General features: G+C 38.9%; 1 protein-coding gene across 11 annotated transcripts in view; it reads left to right on the top strand.

The window, feature by feature from the left end:
- The first annotated feature begins 407 nt into the window (after positions 1-407).
- The window catches only part of mid1 (midline 1), a 40,737-nt gene continuing 16,379 nt past the window's right edge, over positions 408-24,765 (top strand). The window contains exons 1-4 of one of the 11 annotated variants that reach the window (XM_044132206.1): positions 15,279-15,524; positions 18,397-18,500; positions 21,625-22,346; positions 24,162-24,221. In XM_044132206.1, the coding sequence (XP_043988141.1) occupies positions 21,681-22,346; positions 24,162-24,221 (726 nt within the window). In that variant the 5' untranslated portion in view covers positions 15,279-15,524; positions 18,397-18,500; positions 21,625-21,680. The other 10 variants (XM_044132204.1, XM_044132202.1, XM_044132201.1 and 7 more) reach the window with 10 other exon arrangements.

Here is a 24,765-nt window from a genome sequence, read left to right on the forward strand (position 1 = left end):
TCAACAGTAAGACACCCCGGTTCCCCGCCCTTCCTCTCCCTCTCTCCTCTTGATCTTTATTGTCTATGCTTGGTTACACAAAACAGGCAACAGTGACACTGAAAATAGGCCCTCAATCAGCATTATCTGATGCCAGACTCCATCTTTGAGTCTTGCAAAGACAAAATCAGTGCAGCCATTTACTTTTACCCCATTCTTGATGGAGTCGATTTTCTGCCAGTTCTCGTAATTTAAAGGAATAAAAAACTTGATCCTTTCAGTGGCAGCTTTTCAAAGGGTTAAATACTCCTTCAGAGCCTTCCATGATCCTGTATAAACCTGTAAAGCAGATGACAGGTTGTGTGTGCGTGCGTGTGTGTGTGTGTGTGTCTAAGGGAGGTATTTGCGAATACACACCCTAGTAAAGAGGAGTGTTTGCAGGCAAGAACACCTTTCAGTTTTCTGTCTCCTGCCTGTCTTCCTCCTCAGGGAAATAGCCAGCTGTCTAAAAATAATCCTCTGCTTTTTCCTTCTCCACCAGAGAGAGCACATACAGCCATGGAGAAGAAGGTAAGATCTGATTAAGAAGCATTTCTGTTGGACTGAAGGAGTTCCAAAACTTAAAATTTTTATTTGGCTGAATCAAGTAGAGAGCTGATCAGCTCAGGGAGAGCAGTGGGGAATCCTGCAGGTCTTTCAGAGAAAGACTTTATTGATTTTAGAATATCGATCACAACACATTAAGCCTCGCACTTAGATGCTTGTTGTTTTTTTCTACTGAAACAGGCATGTTGCAGTCTGCATGAGTAAACACGTGCATGGAGGAGAGCTGGAAGAAGCACTGAACTTTATGAACTCATTAAGAGAGTTTGGTTGTTTGAGTTATTTAGTTACAAAGTCAGTTCAGACGGGATCCAGATGCTTTGTCACAAAAACGTCCCTGTTTTCACATGCTTCACATCTGCTGACAGCTGAGGAGCTCTGATATGTCAGCTTCCTCATAAAACAGCTGCTGGTGAAAACATTCATCTGGCAAAAAAGGTATTATTTCAATCTCACAGAAAGAAAGGTAAAGACCAACTTTCATTGAGCAGTCTTGGTTTCGTCCGATCTTTCCTGTTTTAATAAAGCAATACAGTCTTGCTCTGGCAAAGTCTGGACATGCAATATTGGTGAACTCACTTGGATTTTCTTTTTTTTTTCCCATGAGGTAAGCTTTCCAAACATTTTTTTCTTACTCCTTAAAAGACTGAGCAAATGTGTTGGGTTTTTTAATGTTATTTTTTTTCCCCTCGTTCTAGAATTGACCTAATTTGGCAAGATAAATGGATTATTTTGGTAAATGTGCTTTGGATGTAAAAAAAAATTTTCATCACTTAGCTCTGTTTCCACAGCCCTCCCTCCAAATCATAAACACAACCGTATCCATTGCATTCTCAGTGCCAACTTCATTAGCAGCTGCGAGGCTTTTGTGCCTGGTTGTTGTGACAGGGCAAGAGCTGTCGCTGGATCATTCCCATTATGACGGCCAATAACAGCACAAAGAAGCAGGATGTTAAGAATTATGTGTGCATATCCACGGTCACATTTTAAGACTGTGAATTTTGAATATTCCCAAAGAAGCCACTCTTTATTATGAAGAGGTGAGAGGTCGGGATTAATCAAGCACTGATTTTAGTTAAAAGGAAATTTAATTCACTGCAGATGACATTCTGATGAATGGGGAGCAGTTGAGTGCATTGCGAAGCTTTGGAAAATAGTAATATTGCTGCAACAAAGTCTTGCTTTTTCATAAACAGATGTAAAATAAGTGGTGAACACATGTGTGTTTTTGTTGATTGAAACATTCCAAATGAGGGAATTTACCATTCCCATTGGAAGTTTTGAATAAATTATATATCTACTATTATTATTATTAAATATATATATATTTTTTATATGTTTTCTTTTTGGACAACAGTAAGATTTTTTTAAGGTACTTCTGCTTTTACGAACCATACGACTCTGCAGTAATTTGGTAATCAGAAAGGATATTTGTAGACCACGAGTATAGACGAATCCATAGAACCAGGAAGAAATTTAAAATATTGACAACTAGTTTCTCTACTTACTTTGTCTCTTTGAAAATCCCTTTCTTCCTGTTTTTAGTAGATACTTATTCCAGGAGTCACTCTAATGTTTTAGCCGTAACTTTCTTTGACTCATTATATTGATTACTTTCATTGTTGCCAACATCTGGTGTGAATTTTATGTCATTGACTTGACTAGAGAAACGTTTTAGTTAATTTAATAGTTAATGCTAGCTACTGTGCAATTATTAGAACAACAGGCTGTTCTTAGCTTCTTAAGAGGGATTCAATCAGCTGCTGAGAGCGACTCTAAGCAAGAAGTCAACATAAATTCCTATCTAAGTGAGGTGTGGTTGACACCACTGCTAGGACTGTGATGGCTCTTCTACTTTTTATTTTTATTTTGGCACTTAACTTAATGGAGCCTTAGCACCACCAACTGGTGAGAAGTATAGACCAAATGTCACCAAAAAGGAAAGAAAAAGCAAAGCCCACACCCTGTTACGCAAATTACACTTTTGTAGCTTGTACTTCTTGAGTCTTCCATTTACTACTTAATCTATTAAATATTAATGTGGACGTTCAGCTTTCAGCAATTCACTGTGATTGCCTGCTTGTATAAACTTGTTTGATTTGGTGAAACAACCAACGCTAAATGGGGTAGTAAAGAATGTGAAAACCAAACAAGATAAAGGAACAGTGCCTGCTTTTGGCACAGCTCTATCCATTTTATGGGCATCGTATCCACTGTCTGTGAGATACCATGATATAAGGGATTGCAGTAATCAAGACGTACTTTTTTTAAATGTACATGTCAGTTGTCTCAAATGGTAAAAACTGGACGTCACCACTGAGGTGGTCTGCCTGTCGAGATTAAAATAACCGTCCATTTTTACCCCAGGACTGGTGACAGTGCCTTTCAAATACTGTGCCAGAGGGTCAAGATCTATGAAGGGTGACACACGTGAAGCCCTGAAATACAAAACCTCTGTCTTATTATCATTAAAAAGAAGAAACTTAAGGTGGTCCATCCACACCTTTACTTCATCTGGGAATTAAAACATTAATAAGAGAGTATCTCTCTTCTTTTTCTTGTTTTCATGAAGATGAAAAGAATATTTGTGCTTTATGTAGATGGAGCCCAAGGGAAAAGAAGAAAAAAATGACATGAAGATGCTCTGTCAGAAAGGAGCTAAACCTGGCAAGAGCAGTTCATCGAATGCCTGTAAGGTGTTCTCAGTGACAAATTAAATTAAAATTCACTATAAAATTATAAAATTATAAAATTAATTAAAATTTTGTGGTCCACAGTATCAAATCCAGCTGTTAAATCCAATAAAACCCAAGATCACACAATTTGCAGAGTCTGTTGCTACAGGAATATCGTTAAAAATACTAAGCAATGCCGATTATGTGCTGTAACGTAATTTAAATCCCAACTGAAAAACCTCAGGAATGTCATTTGCTGTTAAAACTTCTATGAACTGTTTGTAAATAATTTTTCCCAAAACTTTTGAAAGGAAAGATAGCTTTATAGATAAATAGATAGATAGGTAAAAGATAGGTAATAGATAGGTTAAAGATAGATAGATAAAGATAGATAGGTGTAAAGATTAGCAATACAGTTGGATCCAGAATAGACTTTTTAACCAAAAGATGCACTATAGCATGTTTGCAAGCATTTGGAAAAACACCTGAGGACAGACTACTGTTAGTAACAGCAAACACAGAAGGCCCTGAAGTAGAAAATATCTCTTTAAAAAAACATAGGTGGGAACACATCAATAGAGGAAGCTAAGGTATTCACATGATCAATAATCAATAATCAATAATCTCTGTTAAACAGTTTTCAGTCACAAGCTCAAACTGGCGAAAAATATCAGAGCGGGAAATTAAGACCGCTGGGACAGACGTAAGGGGTGCCACCTTATCCACACAAAATTGTAGAGACATTTCACATGCCTCAAATGATGGCTCACTGTTTGTGGAACATTAAGAATATTATCAATAGTTTTAAACAATATACCAGGTTTGCGGCAGTTTCACAAAATAAAATTTGACAAGTATTTCCTTTTATGATCCTTCACAACTGCCTGATAGTGATGCTAGCAGTCCTTTAATATTTGAAATGACACCCAAAGCTTATCCTTTTTCCACTTTGTTTCTGCTTTCCAGAAATTCTGCAGAAATTTGTTCAGTTTAGAGCTGCAGGTGGTAAATATTACACTGATTTTAGACATGTTCATCCATGTGTATCGTAAAGTAAAGTTTTCCACCACAGCTTGCTATTGTTGATGCGAGAAGAAGTCTTATTGAAACACAAAGTCGACTTTAATAGCTCGTCTGAGTTTCTCCCACTTTCTCAGTGGTTAATTTATTTACTGAGATGTCAGAATTTCTCTGTTCTAACTACAATACAATGCGCATTAAGCCATATCCTAACACAAGGACATTTTTCAGTAATGATGATACTGGATATTACTGAAAACATCTTTCAGTAATGATTTGGAAAGTAATAACCAAAGCTGAGCAAAGAAAAAAAAAAAATTCTAGAAAATTTGGGGAGATTTTCCTGTAGACATAAATTTGGGGAGTTATTGCAAGTTACAGCACCAAGTCAAGTTGAATGGTGATTTACCAAAGAAGACAAAAAGGAATCAAAATGTCTTTGAGCAAAGTATGAGTTTATATTGTTTATGTTTCCCCAAAATATCAGCTGCATTTATGTTGAATTATACATAAAGTAAAAGTATAATGTATTACATATATGGCATTAAAGCTGGAAAACATTTTTAAAGTGACTTATCATTGTGGGTTGTTTTTTTTTAATCACAGAAACTGGATGTTTAGTGGTGCAATCAAGTTTGAAATCTTGTGTATGCAGTTAAATGAAATGTTAAATGAAATGAAGTGCAACGGTGTCAGTAATATCTCAGAAAAAAAATATTTCACCCATTTCTCTAACTTTAGAGAATGTGCTTCTGCAGCCAAGATTCAGGAATGTCCTGAAGAAGTTTTTTCACATCTTGATGGACAGTAAACGAGAATATTCAGTTGCGCCTCCCTAAGATAACATTGATGGTAAATACATCATTATAAGATATCCACCCTTAGGATTATCCAGAATATATTGTTGTTTGTCTTAGAAATCTCATCTCAATAATGTTAACTGCTCACCAACAATGTCAACATGACCAAGCCAACAGATTTTTTTAAAAAGCTAGGAGAACACGGAAATTTATCTAATTCTTTTTCAAACAGCTGGGCTCAGGCATTTGGCTCTGACTGCCTCCTTGGACATGTGAACACAGCCCCACCACAGATGTTCAAATTGACTCCAGTAAAACTTGGTCGAGTGTGACGGTTGTAATGTTTAACAGAGGTGGAGGAACAGCGTTGTCTGAAAACTCTTCACCCGGCGGAGAACAATTTCTTATCTGCCTTTGTCGAACAGGTTCTGTCTTTCAAAGCGACTACTGCTTGTAAAGCAAGAATGCAAACTGAGGCCGGGGGTTTTGGTGTACAGCCAGAAAGGGCAGAGGGGGTTTGGGGGGTGAGGTGAATGCTGTGTTATCATTATTTTTGATAAAGTTAGTTAGCTGGAGATTTGCGATATAGATGTGATAAATTCTCTGAGATAGATTCCCACACAAGCTGGAAGCAATTACTGAGTCATCTAAGCAGAAAGAATGCAGCAGGCATTCACTGAACCCTTTCGAAAAAGTAGATACGTTTTCTTTTCCGTAAAAAAAAGAAAAAAAAAGTCAAGACTTTCTGAGGAGCAGTTTGTGGTGTGGACTTTAAATAGCAGATGATATTTCTTTTCCAAAATCCCTTCCCATATTTGTTTAAGCGAGAAAGCACCAGACAGTAAAGCATTTTGCAATTTTTTTTTTTTATAGCCACAAAGTACAACCAGCTTCTTTGGAACATGATCAATGACTTTTTATTTTGACCACAATAGTTTCTTTTGATCCCTTAGTATAGTGCTTCATATAAAACATAAAGACCTCTTTTTTAAAAGCCAAGTTTACTTTATTGTTTAATTTATTTATTGTTGTTGATATTTTATTTAAATCGTCTTTCACAAATTTTGTTCTCAGATATTTCCAAATTTATCTTCTTTCAGCTTGCTGTTAACTCTTACCATCTTTAATGTCCTTGCAACATTTGTCACTGTTATACAAATACAGACCTATGACACATATAGTCATGTATAAACTTGTTTGACCTTGTGAAACAAACCGTCAAGTTTCTTCATGGGGATGATATGTTAAGCGTGATGTGGAGTGCTAATTTCTTTGCCACTTACATTTGCAGGTTTTGAGCAAAAGTTTATTTTGGTGTCATCTGACCAAAGCCCCTCCTTCCACATATTTGCTGTAGGTATTCCCTACATTCCTTCTGGGAAAATACAAACAGTATTTATTTTGGCATTATTTTTGCAGTAGTTGGAATTTCACCTGCATGTCTTCGATAAAGGCTGTTTTTGTGACACACAAAACTGCTGATTGATTTTATGCTCTTTATTCTCTATTTACCCACAGACTGATGATTCCACCACCATATTTTCCCAGGAGAATGGTGTGTTTAGCTTGATGTCCAGTGTTTGCTGTCAGCCTCACATAGCATTTTGCATGTATCCCAAAAAGGTGGACTCACCTTACCGAATAGGTAACCTTTTAAAGCAGCCGTTTGCATTACGTTTTATTTAGGCCTATTAATGTAAAGGGGTCTCAAGGAAAATTCATGATTTTAATATTTTTATTTAAAATCTTTTATTCCTTTCCTTCACTATATAATACTCTGTGTTGGGCTGATTATAAAATCCCAATGACATAAATTAAAATGAGTGATTTCGAAATGACAAAATGTGTAAATATTCCAAGCACTGTGTGTATAGAATTAACAAAACAAATGTTAATAGAGTTTCTTTAGAACGTTGCTCTTTCATAAATAGAAGCAGTGGTGCTTATCAGGTTTCATAAACATTTCAAACTAAATTAAGTCTCTGTATGTATGTGCACAGAATAAGTTAGTATAATTTACTACAGTAGAAAAAATAGAAAGGACCGTAAGCTTAAATCTGACGGTGGCATTTTCACGACCGTTACGCTGCTGAGGGGGATAAGGATCAATACCAGGTCGCTGCCCACACCAGCCCTGCTCATTTAGCACTGCTAACCTCAAGCTAAATGCAGAAACAAGATGGTGTGTCCTTTGAGAGCATAAACCTAAAACATGCTAGATTTCTTTGAACTAACTTTACCTGCTCTGAAGATAAACCGCTGTGAGCGTTAATCAGCTTTTCAATAACATTCTTATTCATTTGGCTAATATTCAAGCTGATTGTGGGTAAGACATTGGCAGCGTGTCTTAAGGCATGAAAGCAATTAAAAAGTTGAACTTTTGCCATGACGAGGGCAGCCTTTGCTTTCATCTTATTGTTCACTGGCAGAGTGAGGGCTGTTCTAGTTAGAAAAATGATTATAGTCGCTTAGATCAGCACTTGTACTGAAAAAGACCATCCTAATGCCTGTGAGCACATGCTAACCTAATTAGACATTTACCTTCAGAATTTAATTACTGTGATTACATAAAAGTTTGATGCCAAACATAATATTATAAAAAGACATTCTTCTTTTATGTTGCCCATCACATCTAGAGTAGAATCTGCACAGCTTCATTCGGTGAGCAGAAGTTGGTTAAAGGGATGTATAGGGGTGGGTGTGTGTGAGTGTGTGTGCGCTAAACGCAGCGATGCAGCACAACCCTGGAGACACGGTCCCATCTGTTCAAGGCCGGGCCTCGTAGTTAGAAACTCATCAAAATGTGGTCCCCAAGGTTTGTGTACCCCCCCACTTTGTCTCTCCATTTGCTACCTCTTTGTCTTTTTGTTGTGAGGGTGGGTGGGGAGTCAGGGGCAACTGCTCAACCCCAAAAAGGGGATGGGGGTGCATTAATGAAGAACACATCCATGAAATGGCCTGGTGGACGTGATGCTTGCTGGTCATGATTTATGCTTGCATGAGCATATAGACAGGGATGGGGCTGGGGCTGGGTGGGGAGATCCAGCAATGAAGGAGGGCGTGTGGAAAACAGAGCAGCTAGGATGCTACTGTATGTTTTGTTTGTTCTCTCATCAATGTGCTACTGAAATAGAGACCTCAGCTCTCAATGGGAGATTCCTTTTTGTCTTGTGCTTGAAAATAATCTCAAAGATTTCTCAGGACTTTAGCATGTGAGTTGATTTTACTGTTTATTTCCCGGCTGCTGAAGATAAATGAATTTGCATTTGAGGCTATTCAAACTGTTTCTACCTTACTCAGCATATTTGGCTGCTTTAAAGCTATCTAATGACTAATTATTTTAAATGTGTTATTTGAAAAATCTTATTTGCACCATCTCTGTTTGTATGCATAAATTAGGATTTCTTTGTTTGGTATGACATGGATTTTCTTGTGGAACTGCTTATACTGCAAATTGATAGCTAACCTTATGACATGATGACTATGCAGGTTGAAGGAAAAAAAAGTCCTCCCTCTTCTTTCTCAACTATTAATGTTTATGTAATATTTAATTTCATGGCCTGTTTTGCTCCAACTACTTATCTTACTTTTCAGGAGGGCATTTCTGGCCCTCTGCAGGTCTTGTTCTAATTAATGCAGCTTGATGTGCCAGCCATCATCAAGAGGACCGCCCTAGGCTGCAAATGGCCTCATTTAATGGAGATGAATATTCATTTGTTTGGAATAATTTTGTGGACAGTTATGCTATTAATTGATAAGGGAATATATGTGTGTTTTTTTAGGCTGTAATTATATGGGGACTATTCTAGAATATTTGCAAGCTTCACTGCCACTGATACAAATGCAGAAAATGGAAGAAATCATTTTTGACATTATGGCATCTTTGGTCACTTAAGATAGGGTGTTGTGAAAAAGTATTTCCTCCCCTACTTATTCCTTCTGTTATTTTATAGCATTAAACTACTTTTCATATCAGACATGTGTTTATTTGTGAGTTATGTGGGAAAACAAAGTGCAGCTTTAGAATTTCCTTCCTTTGAGAAAGTGGAATGAAGTTATCCAGACCAGCCTGGCCTTGTTAGAAAAAGCCTCTGAAACCTAATAACTGGTGGTAACATCCTTGGCAGCAACAACTGGCATGATAACTGGCAATGAGTCTTTAATCTTCGTGGAAATATATTGGTTCTTTGCAGAGTTGTTTTACCTTGGGGACATTAGAGGGTTTTCGAGCATGAAGAATGTGCTTTAGGTAATTCCACATCTTCTCAATGGGATTTGGCAAGGCCACTCCAAAGCCACCATTTTGTTTTTAGTTTTAGCCCTTCAGAAGTGAACTTCCTGGTGTTCGGATGACTGCCCTGTTCCAAAGAATTTCTTCTACAAACATCATATTATGTATATTTTTTTTAAAGTTACATGTCTTATGAAGGATGCAACAGGATGACTTCTAAAAAGTTCCACTTTTGTCTTGTCTACTAGAAAAAAATATTCTTCTAAATGTGAGATGGGTCATTGTTTTCTTTTGTTCAACCAGAACAAGGAACAGCCTCAGTTTCCAGTGGGAGAGGTGGGGACGGGTTACTGGAAACCACAACCCAGACAAATTTTATTTTCTGGAAAGACAAAAACAAAAACAGACTTTTTTTTTTATTTGATGTTTTTTACAGTTCTGAGAAGGATGTGACCTTTGGAAAGGGGAACAAACCAGTTTTCATTGGCCTCACATATCTTCTTGTCTCTTAAAGCAAAGTAAATAGCTATGATTTTATGTCATTTTGTTGCAAAAGAATAATTTTCTGTGTGCGAAATGAATTCATAGATGTGTTGCAGGCCCTTTAATAAGAGAACTTGCAATTATTTCCATTTTTATTGGGGGCTGGGAGGGTGGGGCTGTTTTGATTTTATATTTCATGCAGTATTTCTGTCAACTACTGATGGTTATATGTGGTATAGAATAAATTTAAACTTGAAAAAACTTTGAGCAACATTGGAGACATGTTAAAGGACACTATCTTTCTTAACAGCTCATCAAAACCACAGGGTGATCCCCTCCGCATAGATGCAGAAGTTCCTGTAAAAAGGGCCATCATTAAATACTGAGTGCAAAAACAATGTTTTACATAGTATAATTACATCTGATGTAATTATATTCATCTTATTTTGTCTTTTACTTAATTTTATGTCATAATCATCTTGACAGAAGTAAGTTTAATATATCTCTGCGGGTGTTTTATCTGACGGATGTTTCAATTTTTTGAACTGATTTAACGCAATACATAAACTTTAATTACTTCAGCGCTTTCTGTGCGTTGGGCATTGAAAATGGATTTGCTGCGCGCTGTTTACAAATCTATTAGTGTTCAGAATGAGTCAAGCACAGGCATCAGATTCACAGCCATGCTTAATGTGTCTGTTGTTCCTCGTCATTTGGCAGTTAAAGCGTTTAGTCTTGGTCCTGTGAGGGGAGTGACCTCTTTCAGGTATTGTTTCAGTCTCAGTGTCTTTGCACATTTCACTTTCTTACAAAATGCTGTTGACTTCAAATTTGCATTGGATGTTGGGAGGAAGAGGAAACTAACAGACAGTGGTAGGCTTGACGAAGAAACAAACAATCTGTGAAGAGAGAGCTGAGGGTTGGCCAGTGAAAAGATTAGAATGGCATTTGGCTCGGGAAGCAGGATGCATCCCTGCTCCTGCCAAACTACCATAGCAACGGCAGCTTAATGCATCCCTCGTAGTCCCCCCTGCTGAGTGCCCAGACTGTACTAAAGTGTCATTTAAAAGATCTCAACATTCTTCAGCTTGACCCTAGCATTTACCCAACTGCCAACGTATTAAACGAAGATTTTTTGTATTCTCAAATCCAGATGCAGAGACATTTGCTGTCAAGTCTGACAAGTCTGCAGCTTTATTCTAAATGACATGCAAATGAGTGAGTTGTGTAAAAGTCTATTATGGCTGTGCATGTAACCCTAACAGAGCAATCCTATCCATCTTAGAGCTCCCATTTGTCATGCCGGGTACCTCTGCTCCCTTGTGACCAATCAGGAGTGTTTCCTTAGAGGCTAAGAGCAGCCTCTCACCTCCTCATCATCACAAGTGATTGACAGTTTCCACGGGAAGGAGGGGGTGGTTATTTACCTCCTTGTGTTCTCATGGGACCAAGTTAATGATCCCAGCCAACAAAATAACACAAAGAGGGAAAAGCCTGAGAAGTGGGTGCCTGGTTGAACCATTTGGAGCAGTTTCGGCTTCCTTTGGAGAGGATTAGGAAAAAAGAGGCTTGTGTGAGAAGACTTTCAGAAACAGGAGGAAAACAGATGAAGTGGCAGCACCCAGACAGATAGTTAAAAAGTAGAGGGAGTCTTCTGAGCAAAGTCACAATTTTGAGAAAACTCTCATCTTTGGTTTCTCTATGAATCTTTGAGCCACCCTGACTGGACTGTCTGGTTGAGTGACTAAGGCTGTGAGGTAAGACACACTTTGTATCTTTGGAGAAGGATGCATAAAAAGTCCAGATGAAAGAATAAGAGTTTCTGTTTAAGCTTTGACAGTGTATTGGTCTGCCGGATTTAACCTGCTTCAAACTATTATGTGAACATTTGCATTTAGGATGCAAATATTGTTTGAACAGGAGGTTAAATATGAACAAGCAGTCTAGTGGCACTCAGTGGCCTTCTGCACCTGTTCATATCCATTGACTCAAGGGGTGCTTAATTACATACACCTCTTTGATTGATTGGTAAACAGTGAATCAACCAATCAGATGGCAGCAGCTCAATGCATTTAAGCACTCAGGCATCTACACATAGCGAACACGACTTGCTAAACTTTAAACTAAGCATCAGAATGTGAAAGAAATGGGATTTAAGTGATTTTGAATGTGGCATGGTTGTTGGTGTCAGACAGGCTTCTGAGTATTTCAGAAACTGCTGATCTACTGAAATCTTCACATAAGACTATTACTCAGGTTTACAGAGGATGGTTCAAAAAGTCACATTTCTCTGGATGAAAAACAGGTTACAGGCATCAGAGGTCAGAGAATTATAGAAAGACTGGTTTGTGATAACAGAAGAGGCAGCAGTAGCTGAAATAACCACTGGTTACAATCAAGATATGCAGAGTTGCATCTCCGGCACAATATGTCAAACCCTTAAGCAGATTGGCTTCAGCAGCAGAGGACCACACAGGGTGACCCTCCTGTCAGCAAAGAGCAGGAAACTGGGACCACAATCAGAGGCTCACCAAATTAAACACTGAAAAAAATGCTTCCATGTCTGATTAGACTTCATATTAGCTGAGAGTCAAAATATTTCAAACAGTGCAAAAGCGTACCGGTAAGTCTTTCCTGCTTTGTGTCAAAAGTTTAGTGATTTAGTTGTTCTTATTTATTTTCGCACCATTCCGGATGCAGCAGGCTGAGCTGAAATATGAGGACTCCTGGGCATGGGAATGTGGCTGCTTTGTAATCCAAGTGAAACTATGTCCTCTGTGGTTTTGATTTTTTTAACAAAAAAGAACAAAAAACGCATCTTGAACAGTGATCCAATTCTAAAAAAAAATCCTCACACTCAATGTCGGTGACAAAGTTGTCTTAAGTAACAGCATCTCAATTTTCAGCTGAGAAACTGACCGGACTTGATGTGATCTCGCTCTCTCTCACTGTTCAGGTGCCAACCAGGTCAGTCTTTCCACATGTTAGTTATTTTCTAAGCAACTGAGGAATTGTGAACAGACGCCAACAATGTGAGAGAACTTTCAACACTTTTTAAGTCTGCAGTATCAAATCTCAGCACATTCCTGTGTTTAATCTGAGAAATATGGCTAACAGCTAGCATCTGTATTAAAGTAGCAGTATATTGCTTGGCTTCAGTTATTCTTGCTGCGAGGATGATGCAAATTTTCAGCTCCAATACTTTCAACTAAACTTAATGAGGTTAAGGATGATGGTAATGGAATCGTACAGTTTAATTTTGTTTCTGGTATTCAGCTGGAGGCGTCTATGTGGGTTTGGAAAACCTTTGCTCCAAGTTATGTCTGATTGCCTCAAGTTATAGTGCAGAGAAGCAAATGTCCTGCCCCCCTTTCACACTATTGGCTTCACCAATATTCTGCAGCCCACTGCAACTAGATGGGATGGTTCTCAGTCAGAGTAGATAAAAAGGTGGCAAGTTTTGATCCTCCCGCAGGCTCAGAGGAGAGGGTTAAGAGCTCAGAAACTCACAGAGAGTCTGAGAGGCGAGTCACTACTCTTTAAGTTCAGACCGCAGCAGTGGATCAGCTTCGCAGAGACTAAATATCAGCAGTGAATGACTGTGGAGGTGGCTCTGTACTTTCCCTTGCTTCTTTACGGCTGGAACCATGAGGCAGGTAAGTCAGGAGGTCACTCAGAACACAGTCAGTGTGTAATGTTACTGTGCCATTGTGGAGTTTTTTCCTGCTAGAACATGAGTCATAATGTGTTTCCAAAGCTCCAGGCAGGGATCTTTTTAGGTGCAAAAGTTGTCGGGCTATGTTATTTTTCCTAAGGTTTTGAACTAGATTGCATGAGAGGTGTGATGACTAAGCAAGGTCTGAAGGGAATTTCCGGAATTAAACAGCACAAAAATGAGTGGGTTGAGGCTACAGCAGACTTCCTGTGTAAAAACAGTCATTTGCAACAGCTTTGAGACATTTTCAAACACATTCTTGACTGCAGGTTTTCTGGAAATTGAATGAAATATTCTTTGGCATATTTGTTTTAGTTTGATGCATTATTTTTGAGTGTGCAGCTTCAAAAGGATGGTCTTTCCCTTTTACTATTGCGCTTTTGTCAACAGATCCTTTTTTTTAAAATCATTATCAGATGTCACGGTCCACTTCATTATGGAGGAGGAGAATACACTTTCATGTGGCTCCTATTAATTAATTACTGGTTGTTTTAAAAAGAAATGGAAGGCACCTTTCCAAATGAGCACACTGCTTCTGATCACTACTGTGACTAGTAGACAACAAGCTGTCCCCATGGCAACACATGTGGAGATCTTTATAGGGTTTATTGAACCAATGAAGTGCTTGAAGGGATTGTTAAGAATTGTTTTAGTTTTCTGTTTAGGCTTTATAAGCACTTGATATCTAACCTACAGTATAACAGATAACTCTCTTTTGTTTAGTACAAATCCAGAGGAGTAGGTTCTGGAGGCTAAAGTAAAAGCTAGTCTAAGAGGGACTAAAATCAGAGTAGAATCAAAACAACTCCAGTGTCAAAAACACGACCTTAGCCTTTAGCATAAAAGCTATTTACAAAAACAACAACAACAACTTTAAAACACATTGTCATGTTTGAATTAGGAAGTCATTTACACTGGAGATAAAGTTGGTGGTGCACCACCAATGACCTTCCTGTGTCAATCATTTTCTGAAAACAGAACAGGTAATGCATCTCTTGACACTGTAAGTATCTGGTAGAAAATTCAGTGCAAAAAAATTCCAATATAGTAATTGTTCATGTAAATGCTATTATATCGGACTTTTTTGGCCATCTTAAATTAGATAGTAACATTGTTTTCTTCAAAGTTTTCAGTTTGTTTAAAACAGCGAGTACATTGATGTCACACTGTCTCCTACCTCAGTTTTCTTTGCAACTAATTACTTTCTAGGTAAATTTATTCCAACAAAGTGCAACTTAGATGAATATTCAAATGTTGACAAAACAGCGTCTGGAAAAACAATGACGCTTCAAAAATCTATTTTGGTCTTTGCCCATCTTGGACTAGCCATCACCTCCAGTCCATCACCTTCAGTCTCTGAGACCAAATATGGACCATTCAAAAGAAGTAAAACTGTATTTATTGTGAAAACAGTATGACCTCAAAAATCTTATTTTTTTAAATTTTAGTGTTCTTTGCTTCCATCAACATTTTTAACGGCTGTTAAATTTTCAAGAGACAAAGTTCAGAGCAAGAACAACTAAAGCTTTCGAAGAAATGTACGAGATATTCTTACTCGTAAGAAAAGTTTTTAAATTTTTACGAGAAGTTATTTGAAAGTCACCGTCGTTAAAGCGGGTATATTTTCTCATATTTTGATCCAATGTTTGTTAATTTATTGCCAAAGTCTGACAGTGTGAATACTTTCCTGTATGCAGTTATGAAAAACAACCACAAGATGTCGCCATTTGCGTGTTTTCGCCACTTGGAGGTCGTCAATCCTAAACGACTTCTCTAAACTTAAAACTCAAAACTTAAATGAGTACATTGACATTTAAACTCAACGAGTATCAGAGTAGTTTTAACCCTGTTTGAACTTGGAGGAAGCGGGTGGCAGCTGCATGCTTGGAAAGTCACATTCCTTGAAGTTCCTGTGGTCGTGGAAAGGATAGGGTGTTTTCCCGCTGATGGCACCTGCCAAGCCTCGCAGAGGAAATGAGAAGTTTCTGCCGACCAGGATGACCTGCGTTTCTCAGATTGTAAGACAGAAAACCAAGTGACCTTGTTAGCACAACCCGACTTCTGAAATGCCAGAAACGATACATTTAGAGCCACGGTTTTCACATGAAGCTTATTATTAGCCCGGAACACCATTATACTTCTCCGTTCCAGTTCCAACATGTACAGATGAGGTTAAACTCTAGTCGCAGAGATGCTAAGGTTAGTAATTAGGTTGCGCTCTTTAATCATTTAAACTACAGCCTGTGTCTCGGCCGTACATGTTCCATTAACGATGATCTGGGTAATGTGTGCAGCTGCAGATCAGGTAGATTAGTCAGTCTAATCAGCTGGCTGGTGCCACCGCAGCTGTAAATCACATTAGGCCTGAGTGGGCCGCTGCTGAGCTGAGCAGAACTGAGCTGAGCAGAACTGAGCAGAGCCGGCTGTTTCTGCTGCTCCTCCAGCCCTGGCCCCCTTCATTGGTCACAGCCATGCTACCAGGACAGGATTACAGATAAATATGTTAGGTGTCAGCCCGGGGAAGAAGACAGAGAGCAATAACAATCTTTCAGAGTCTGAATAGCCTACATGGATCAGGACTATCATTAAGGGTGATAAAAGACCATAACCAAAAGGATTAGGGAGCGTTTGAGCAGGAAATTGCCCTCATATCAAAGACATTTTAATTGTTTCATCTATAAAGGACCCATTACTTCCTAATCAAAATGTAACTCCACATGTCATTTCAGTATCTTGGTTCATCGTTTGGGGCTGAATTCCAGTGTTTTAGACCAAGCTTTCCTTAACACAGCCTGAAAAATGTCTGTTTTTTTTCCCCAGTGAACTTTTACACATTAAAATAAGAAGCTCTAGTTCAACCTTTTGGACAATTACAGTGATCCCTCGCCACTTCGCGGTTCACTTATCGCGGATTCGCTATTTCGCGGATTTTCATAATGGTTTGTTGTTTTTTTTTTGTTTTTTTTGCATTGTGCTCTGCATTCTGATTCGCTTAAAAACTCACTCCCGCTTGTATCAAAACATACGAATTGTGCTATCATTTTGTCGTCTATGCAGTTATGTGTATACATAAAACAGCTTGGCAAATTAACATTAAGGCCAAATTATCTTGTAATTTGAAGAAGAGAACACTGCAGAGTCAGTCAGGATGCAGCAGTCTGAAGAGCAGTGAAACGCCTCACGTGAGTCACTGTATTTGTATACAGTACATGTAATAGTTGCTAATTGTAAAAAAAAAAAAGTTTTCTATTTCGCGGATTTCACTTATCGCGGGTCGTTTTCGGAACGTAACCCCCGCGATAAACGAGGGATTACTGTATCCTATAGGAATACCACTTCAGTGGCAGGATCTTTGTTATGATCTTCCATCAACTATGACCAGCTTTTCTGTCCCTGAAAAAAGGTCCCACACCCAGATGTTGCCAACACCATGTTTTACAGTGGAGTATGTTCAGATAGATGCAGAGTGTTATCTTTTAAACACACAATTTATTTCTGAACCATTTCACTGTAGTATGGGTATCCTCGTGGACCCTTTGTCTTGCATGTAAGTGTTTTAGGAGAGACAATTAAGGCATCTGTGAACCCATTTTCCAACATGTTTACTGTGTTCCTTACAGTGACGTGCGGTCAGGGGAGGCAGGTGAGGCAGTGCCTCACCAGCCATCATGGAAAGAAAGAAAATATATAATCATAAAGTAATTTAAATTGTTATATTCATCCGGTGGTTTGTACTAAAACATATTTATTTTTCATGTAGCTTCACCAATTTCGATTTTTATTTGTTCAAAATCGCTGAATTTTCTTATTTTCCCATTCAAATGCTTGGAAGCGATGCCGGTGAGGCAGCAGCGAGCTCTGCCTCACCTTGGATTGCGCAACCCCTGGCTCTGCGCTGGCTGCTAAGCGGAGAGAGCTTGTTGCTGTACGGCGTCAATAAAATGGTTTAAACAAATTTAATATGTGAACTTATTTCCAATAATTTAGCTTATGTATATAATGTACAGTGCTTTTTGTCACCAACTGTTTGTGTAACGTGTTTCGTGTAATGAGCGATTATAAACGGCAGAGAACAGGTTCGAGGTGAGGCAGGCAGTTCTCTTGCCTCATGGCAGGGGGCGCTCAAGATCCCAGACGTTCGTCTTGTTCTCTCCTCAACTGCCGAGTAAGTGACAGCGAGCTAGGCTAAACGATTCGGGAAGCAAGTCAAGTGCAGCGATAGATTATAATAGAGATAGTGATTTTTTAGGTAAGGTAAGACAGTAATAACATTTATTTTGTTTTGTTTTTTAAGGAAATGTGTGTTTTGTGAGCTACAGTTTGTATGTGTAAGGATGCAGAAGTGAAACATAACCTGTAAACTGCTGTCAATCTATGCATCTATTTGCAAATCTGATTCTGATGACGTCAGTGCCTCACCAGCTATGAACCTCACCGCACGTCACTGGTTCCTTATGTGTGTGTGTCATGAAGGCTGCAAACTGGATTTAAGGATCTCTCTCAATAATGCCTTTCTTTATGCCACTGGCAGGTATGCAGTGGTGCCATGATCTTTCTACATAATCAAAGCTTGTGACATTGTTTTAAACTGCACTCCAATATTACCGCTGAGCTGTCAGACGTGTTCCTTTCATGATGCTTTTGTACATTAATGAGCTTTAAGAAACTCGTAAGTGATTCACAGAACAGCTGGCTTTATTTGAGATTAAATTGCACACAGATAGTTTAATGTGAAGTGAATATGTATTGGCATGTCAATCAAATTCCCAATTTTTATGTAAAACTGACTAGTATGTGCTTTAAAGTTAGAATGTGAACAAAGGTTATTATGTTCACATTGTCTTTCATCATTTTACTGAACAAATGGATAAGTTCCCTTTTCTGCTCCAGGGCGAGTGAATTTATTTCCCGCTGGAGGCTGCACAGCAAGCACCCAGGGAATCCCAGTCACATTCCCTTCACGTCTCTCTCTCCCTGGAAGTTAGCACCTACAGGTTTGTCTGGACTTGAGCGAGAGCTTTTTTAATATTTACAGCTTCTTGTCTGTCTCTGAGAGCGGCGAGCCTCCCGGGGGACCACTTTGAGTGACAGGAGGATCAAAACGAAACCCAGCAGGGGTGTTCGGAAATAGTTGCACATGGTAAGCAGATGGCTGCTCAGTGACTCGCCACATCAGGGCCAGCTATGACAGATGTGGATGTTGCCGATGATGTTAAGTCATGTCTGGCTTCATTTTCTAGTCTTATTGAACATTCTCCTTTGAGACTGTGCAGATATTTTGCAAGCTGTACGATAATGCTGGAGTTTGAATTACTCCGGAGAGGATCTGCCTCTAACAGGGCTTATTATTTGGTCCTCATCACTTGTTCACTGGCTGCAAAAAGAGTCATGACCCTGCTGTATAGCCTGGCCAACTCTCATCTCAGCTTGTGTTGTCAACTTTTACCCTTGAGTCCCTGATAGAAGTGCCAGGAAAAGTTAGAGTCCACAGCATTGTGCTGTATGAAACAGTGGGAACAGTTGCACAAAGAAAGCTGAAACTGATCCTGATGCTTTGAATTTCTGAATGGGCAGGGCTGCGAGGACACTGACCTGCCTGTGAGGACGAGGTTTCCGCAACAATCCCGCGCCTCCGTTTGTTTTCAACGTTTTACTCCCTCTCTCCCCGCTCACTGCTGTCCGCTCTCCTCCTCTTCTCCCAAGCTCTGGCCGGAGCTCCTGCTGTAGGTGGAGCTGGCTTTCCTGGAATTGTCGGGCAACTTTTCCTGTTGTGCTTGCTACCTCTTGCTCAATCTTTCGCCTAATGACAGCTCTGCAGCAGGATTACTGGGGTCAGGAAAACTTGTGCCATCTGGATGCGTGCTGCACGCCGGACTCCACGTTTATTGCATTTGTTTGAAACAGATTTTCATGATTCAGGTCAGAGGTTTCCCTGAAGCAAAAATGTCTCGGCAGTGCAAAGTGGGGCGAAATCCATCGGTGGGTAAAGTAAACTTTGTATGAATGGGAGCACTTTTAGGAATGCAGAAAATACTTGGGGCTGTATGGAGTGGCTCTTTGCCACAGTGTTATTTTACAAGCTTTTGTATAAGTCCAGGCTGGTGATGACATCAGAATAGTCACATCTTCATGCTGTGCTTATTTAAAACGGCTCTTTATTTGTCTTGTTTTTATCACAGACTGCATGCTCCAATAGGTGAACCTGTTTGACAAGACCTGCAAAACCTAATGTAGTCTGCAATGTTTTTGTTTCTTTTTCGGTTTTTAATTTTTTATTGCTTTGTAGTTTTAATACTCAAAAATGTTACCTTTGATAAATGAAATGGTCAAAAATATTTAAAAAGTAAAATTAGAACAAGGATTTCCACTGAAATTAAATTAGAAAGTCTGAGACATATAGCATGTCTCTTGAGACAATGTTATAAAATACCCTTAAAATGTGTTATGAAAGCTTTTCTGTTTAAGATTTTTTTTTGTCAACAATGGTGGAGGAGAGATCATGTTTAAACCAGAAAAATAATTGATTGGTTGCATTGGCAGGTTTGTGTGTAAAGAATAAAGTAACAAACTAACAAAGGCCAGAAGATGCTTCCTAGTCACAAGAGACATGCTCAACAATTGTTTCTTGTGTTGTAGCCACAGTAAGATTAGCAAAAGTCTGGAGATCCGAGAACAACGGAAAACACAAACTTGCTCTGAGATGATTGTGGCGTCCTGCATGATTTTCAAGGGGCTGCTTGTGGCCAACTGTCCTTGATAATGAGCTTTTGCCCTCTTCACACTTAATGAGTGGAGGTAAAGTTCGCACAGGGAGATACTGTGAAGTCCAGTGTGTCCACTTGCAGCTGGGGGTGTCTGAGTGACCAGGGAACAAAGGCTTAGTGTCTGTGACTGTGTGGAGCCCCAGCCTTCAGCAAGCAGGCCAATAGACTTCTGCTTGGCTGAGCTGTCAGTCCTCGCTGCTCTGTTCCCCAGTGGATGACCGTGCAGAGGGGAACTCATGCAGGCTCCCGTTGAGCCAAATTAAAATGAGCTGCAGCTGCATTCTTCAAGTTCAGCAAATCAGATCTCGACCAAATACGCAAAGGGTTATTTATTAGTAGCAAGCACCTGCTTATCCTAACTGTCCCACAAATATTTACACAATGCATGTTTTTGAATTGATCTTGCAAAGGAAAGCCAAATAAAACTCAAGCTGGGACTGAATTAATACATTCGGATTATCCTAACTTACACATAGTTGTGCAAAAGTCTTGTTTAATTCAGGCTTTCTTTGTATTTTGTCTAGAGAGGCACCATCCCGAATCCTTGCTGATACTAATTTTAGTAAATTTTCAAGTCCGTTTTCAGATGACTTATGTTGTCATGGCTCTGATCATTCACAGATCATTCACTTTTTTTCTACCACTTCTTTTGGAAACAGTCATTATTTAAATATATTAACAGTAGAAACAATTGTATGGTGTTTGTGATGGAGATTCAGTCACCATAAACTACTATTTTACTCATACTTTATGACAGATAAAAAAGTAAGAAGACATTTTAAAGACGTTTTATATCGCCTTTGGCTAACATTGCTTCTGAAACAGCAACTGCTGCGTATTTTCTCTTGAGAAAATAAGCAGCCCTTCTGTAACACTTTCCAAAAGACTGCCAACATTATGATATCAATCACCTTCCATAGTCGACTGCGGTTAAAAACTGTATCTGTTCAAACTTCCTGCTGTTTGCTACATTCTCTTGTAGCCTGAATGAACTGCAGACATGTCTTTACATGTTTTAGAAAATACAGTTTTCTTTTTAATTTGGCTTTTACCTTTCTGGGCTTCCATTGACATTTTTTAAACACCTTACTAATTCTGAAAATAACCCATTTTCAAATCATCTTCCCTGACTACCAATTTCCACATAAAAGTGTTAATGCTTGTGAAATCTAGAAGCTCTTGTGATTAAGCTTTCTGATTAAAAATTTTTACCATATCTGATCTTTATACCCCTCTACTCATTTCTAAATATGGACAGCTGAATTGAATCATTCCAACATCTATTTAATTAGTTTTAAACTCTTTTTTCCCCCCAACTTTCTATTATTGAGCCTTCTTCCTTTGTCATTCATAGATAGCTGATCGGCTTCCCTGGATTTCGCTGACAATCCCTCTTTGTTGTGCCTGAAAATGGAAACACTAGAGTCTGAGCTGACCTGCCCAATCTGTCTGGAGCTTTTTGAGGACCCACTGCTGCTGCCCTGTGCTCACAGTCTTTGTTTCAACTGTGCCCATCGTATCTTGGTCTCCCACTGCACCCCCAGCGAGCCTATCCAGTCTATCAGCGCCTTCCAGTGTCCAACTTGTCGCTATGTCATTACTCTCAACCAGAGAGGCCTAGAGGGACTCAAACGCAACGTGACCCTACAGAACATCATCGACCGCTACCAGAAAGCCTCTCTAAGTGGACCCAACTCCCCTAGTGAGACTCGTCGTGAGCGAGTGATCCCAGAAGGCAAAGCCATGACATCTCCTGCGGACCGAGTGCAGTGTCAGTTCTGCGAGCAGGACCCCCCTCAGGATGCAGTGAAGACCTGCGTTACCTGTGAGGTATCGTACTGCGAGGAATGCCTCAAGGCCACCCACCCAAATAAGAAACCCTTCACGGGCCACCGGCTGATTGAACCCTTGCAGGACTCCCATCTCCGGGGACTCATGTGTCTGGAGCACGAGGACGAGAAAGTCAACATGTACTGTGTAACAGACGAACAGTTGATCTGTGCCTTGTGCAAACTTGTCGGCCGACATCGAGACCACCAAGTGGCGGCCCTTAGCGACCGATACGACAAACTCAAGGTAAGAAATAGAATTGCTATTAGAATGCTTGATAATTTAAAATTCAAGCATTCCAGACTTTTTTTTTCTTGCAGATCTCTCTTCACTTATTGAAGTACTTTATTGCACAATATGATAGTAAAATTATTAAAATTTGCATCAAGCAACAAATGCATGATGTTAATGGTATGCACTGTCACATGAATCAAAGTTTATCAGCAATTTTCTTTAAAAAAAAAAAAAACAGACAAAGAAAACACTGTCCTTTGCACTTTACCTTCCTATGAAATATTTCTGAATGATCAGCAGCTTGGCGATGCATGCAGACGTAACGAGTAATTACATCTCAATCTCTTTGAAGTGTACTTCATAATGTTTAGGAAGTTAATCTGAGTTAACGTTGACCAAACGGTGTCTTCCCTTAGATGTGATCGACTTCTTTCTCAGTAAAATAAGATTCTGTGTTGTGGCTTAAAAAACTACATAAACAAAAGACAGATGTATTTTGCCTTGAATGAGAAATGAGTTCTGGATTTCTTGGTAATCAGTTGTGAAGTCAGTGTTCTCTTTCAGTCAGGTCCACGGTGGGGGATTTTTATAGGCATTATAAACTTTATAGAACTAACTGTGCTGCAATATGTCATGCAAGAAAACCACCTTTTACTCTGCTTTTAATTCCAGAACGCAATAGCACTTGGACCAGGCACTGACATCTTTACCCTAAGGGGAACTGCTCACTTTCAACAGCAGGGCAGGCATTAATAAGAGATGATGTTAGCTGGAGCATGAAAAGGGTGTCTCTGCTTTCAGTTCATTGTAAATTTAAATGAGCAGTTCTCGCAGAAATTCCGGTGTTATTAGTGATTTATTTTAGCTTCGGGAATTATATGGGTTTATTTTATGATCACATTTAAAATGGTCTTTAGTAAAGGAAAACAAAAATATAATCAACGGTTTAAGTATGGAAGCCAGCAGATGACGCACCTTAAAAAGTTTATTTTGTCATTTTAATTCTTTTCCCCTTTACCTCAAGATTATCAGTAAAATATAGCTTTATCTCAATTTAATAAAACCTTATTAATATAAGTTTCATTATAATTTAGAAAATTAAATTGCTTTTAAAAATCGTTTAAAAATGTCTTAAACAATCATGCGATTAAGCTTTTTTTATAGGTTTGTGTTGAAAAGAATGGACACAAAAGAATAGATGCAGGATGAACCTCCAGATGGTATACTAACATTGTCGTGCAATATTAGGGGCATCATCCACAGCAAAATACTGAATACTATAACTCAGTTGTTTGCATAGAGGATAATCAAAGTTAACCCATTTTGCCAAATATCAACAGCATAGTAATAAAAAAAAAATCTGGTTTTCTCAGTATAAAATGTGATTATTGAGAAAACGCCATAAACTAGTTTGGCTACCTTTCAGTAACAGAATGATAAACTTAATTAATAGCAGCTGTTATACCCATTCCTGGCTCCGTAATTTGGGAAGTTTTCAGATCATCACGTGACATATAGTCAAAGTTTTTTGAAGGAAACTATTCTTTTCTAAAAACAAAAACAAAACAACCATTCCTTTTCTTCTTGAAATGAACGGCTGCATGAAAACAACATCCACTTTCTTCACCAACATTCACAATGTTCATGCATGAGTCACAAACAGATGTTTTTATTTATCATAAAATCAATCCATACCGCATCTGTCCTAGTTCTTACGCTTGCCGGTCACAGTGGAATTTGGATGCAAGCAGTTTTTTGGGATGTTTTTTAGCTCAGAGGATTGGTGTTAACTTCTCTCCTTTGTCTGATCATGCTGTCATCATGCAGACGTCTCCTGGCCGCCTTCTCTGTGCGGGGAATGATCAATCATACCAGGAGGCGGACCAGGTGATCAGCATCATTTCTTTAATCAAACAATCGGGACAGATTTGTTTTATTGATCTTCCTTGAATCTGAACGTAATCTTCCTGAGGGATGAAAAGTATCTGTGAAGATAAAGTGATGTATTTCCTGAAACAGCTAACACGGGTCTAAGGCATTGACTAATGAGACATGCTAATGTGACCTTGGCAGCTGCTAATGTATGAGGTATAGTGCTCAGTTTTATGAGCCTGTTGTGTTTTCATTATTGCATCTAGTAACTAATGTGAGCACTAATGTGGCTTAATAACATCGTCTAAGTGATTAATGACGTTACGGATAAAGAGGAAGATAAAGGCTTTCCATTTAATCTTCCTGCAGAGTTAAGTATTTACTTGCTGGGTGTAATTTTTGATGTTATTCTTTTTATTTATCTCTGCGTCCTATGGACTTCACATTACATGCAGCTACTTCCGCTGTTTGAGGTCGGAAGTGAAAGAGGAAATAGCAATTCCTACTGCTGTGGAAAATAGGCTTTTCATATGGCATGCAGTCCAGGACCCAGGTGGCA

Source organism: Gambusia affinis, linkage group LG11 (genome assembly GCF_019740435.1).
Source record: "Gambusia affinis linkage group LG11, SWU_Gaff_1.0, whole genome shotgun sequence".
NCBI classification, from domain to species: domain Eukaryota; kingdom Metazoa; phylum Chordata; class Actinopteri; order Cyprinodontiformes; family Poeciliidae; genus Gambusia; species Gambusia affinis.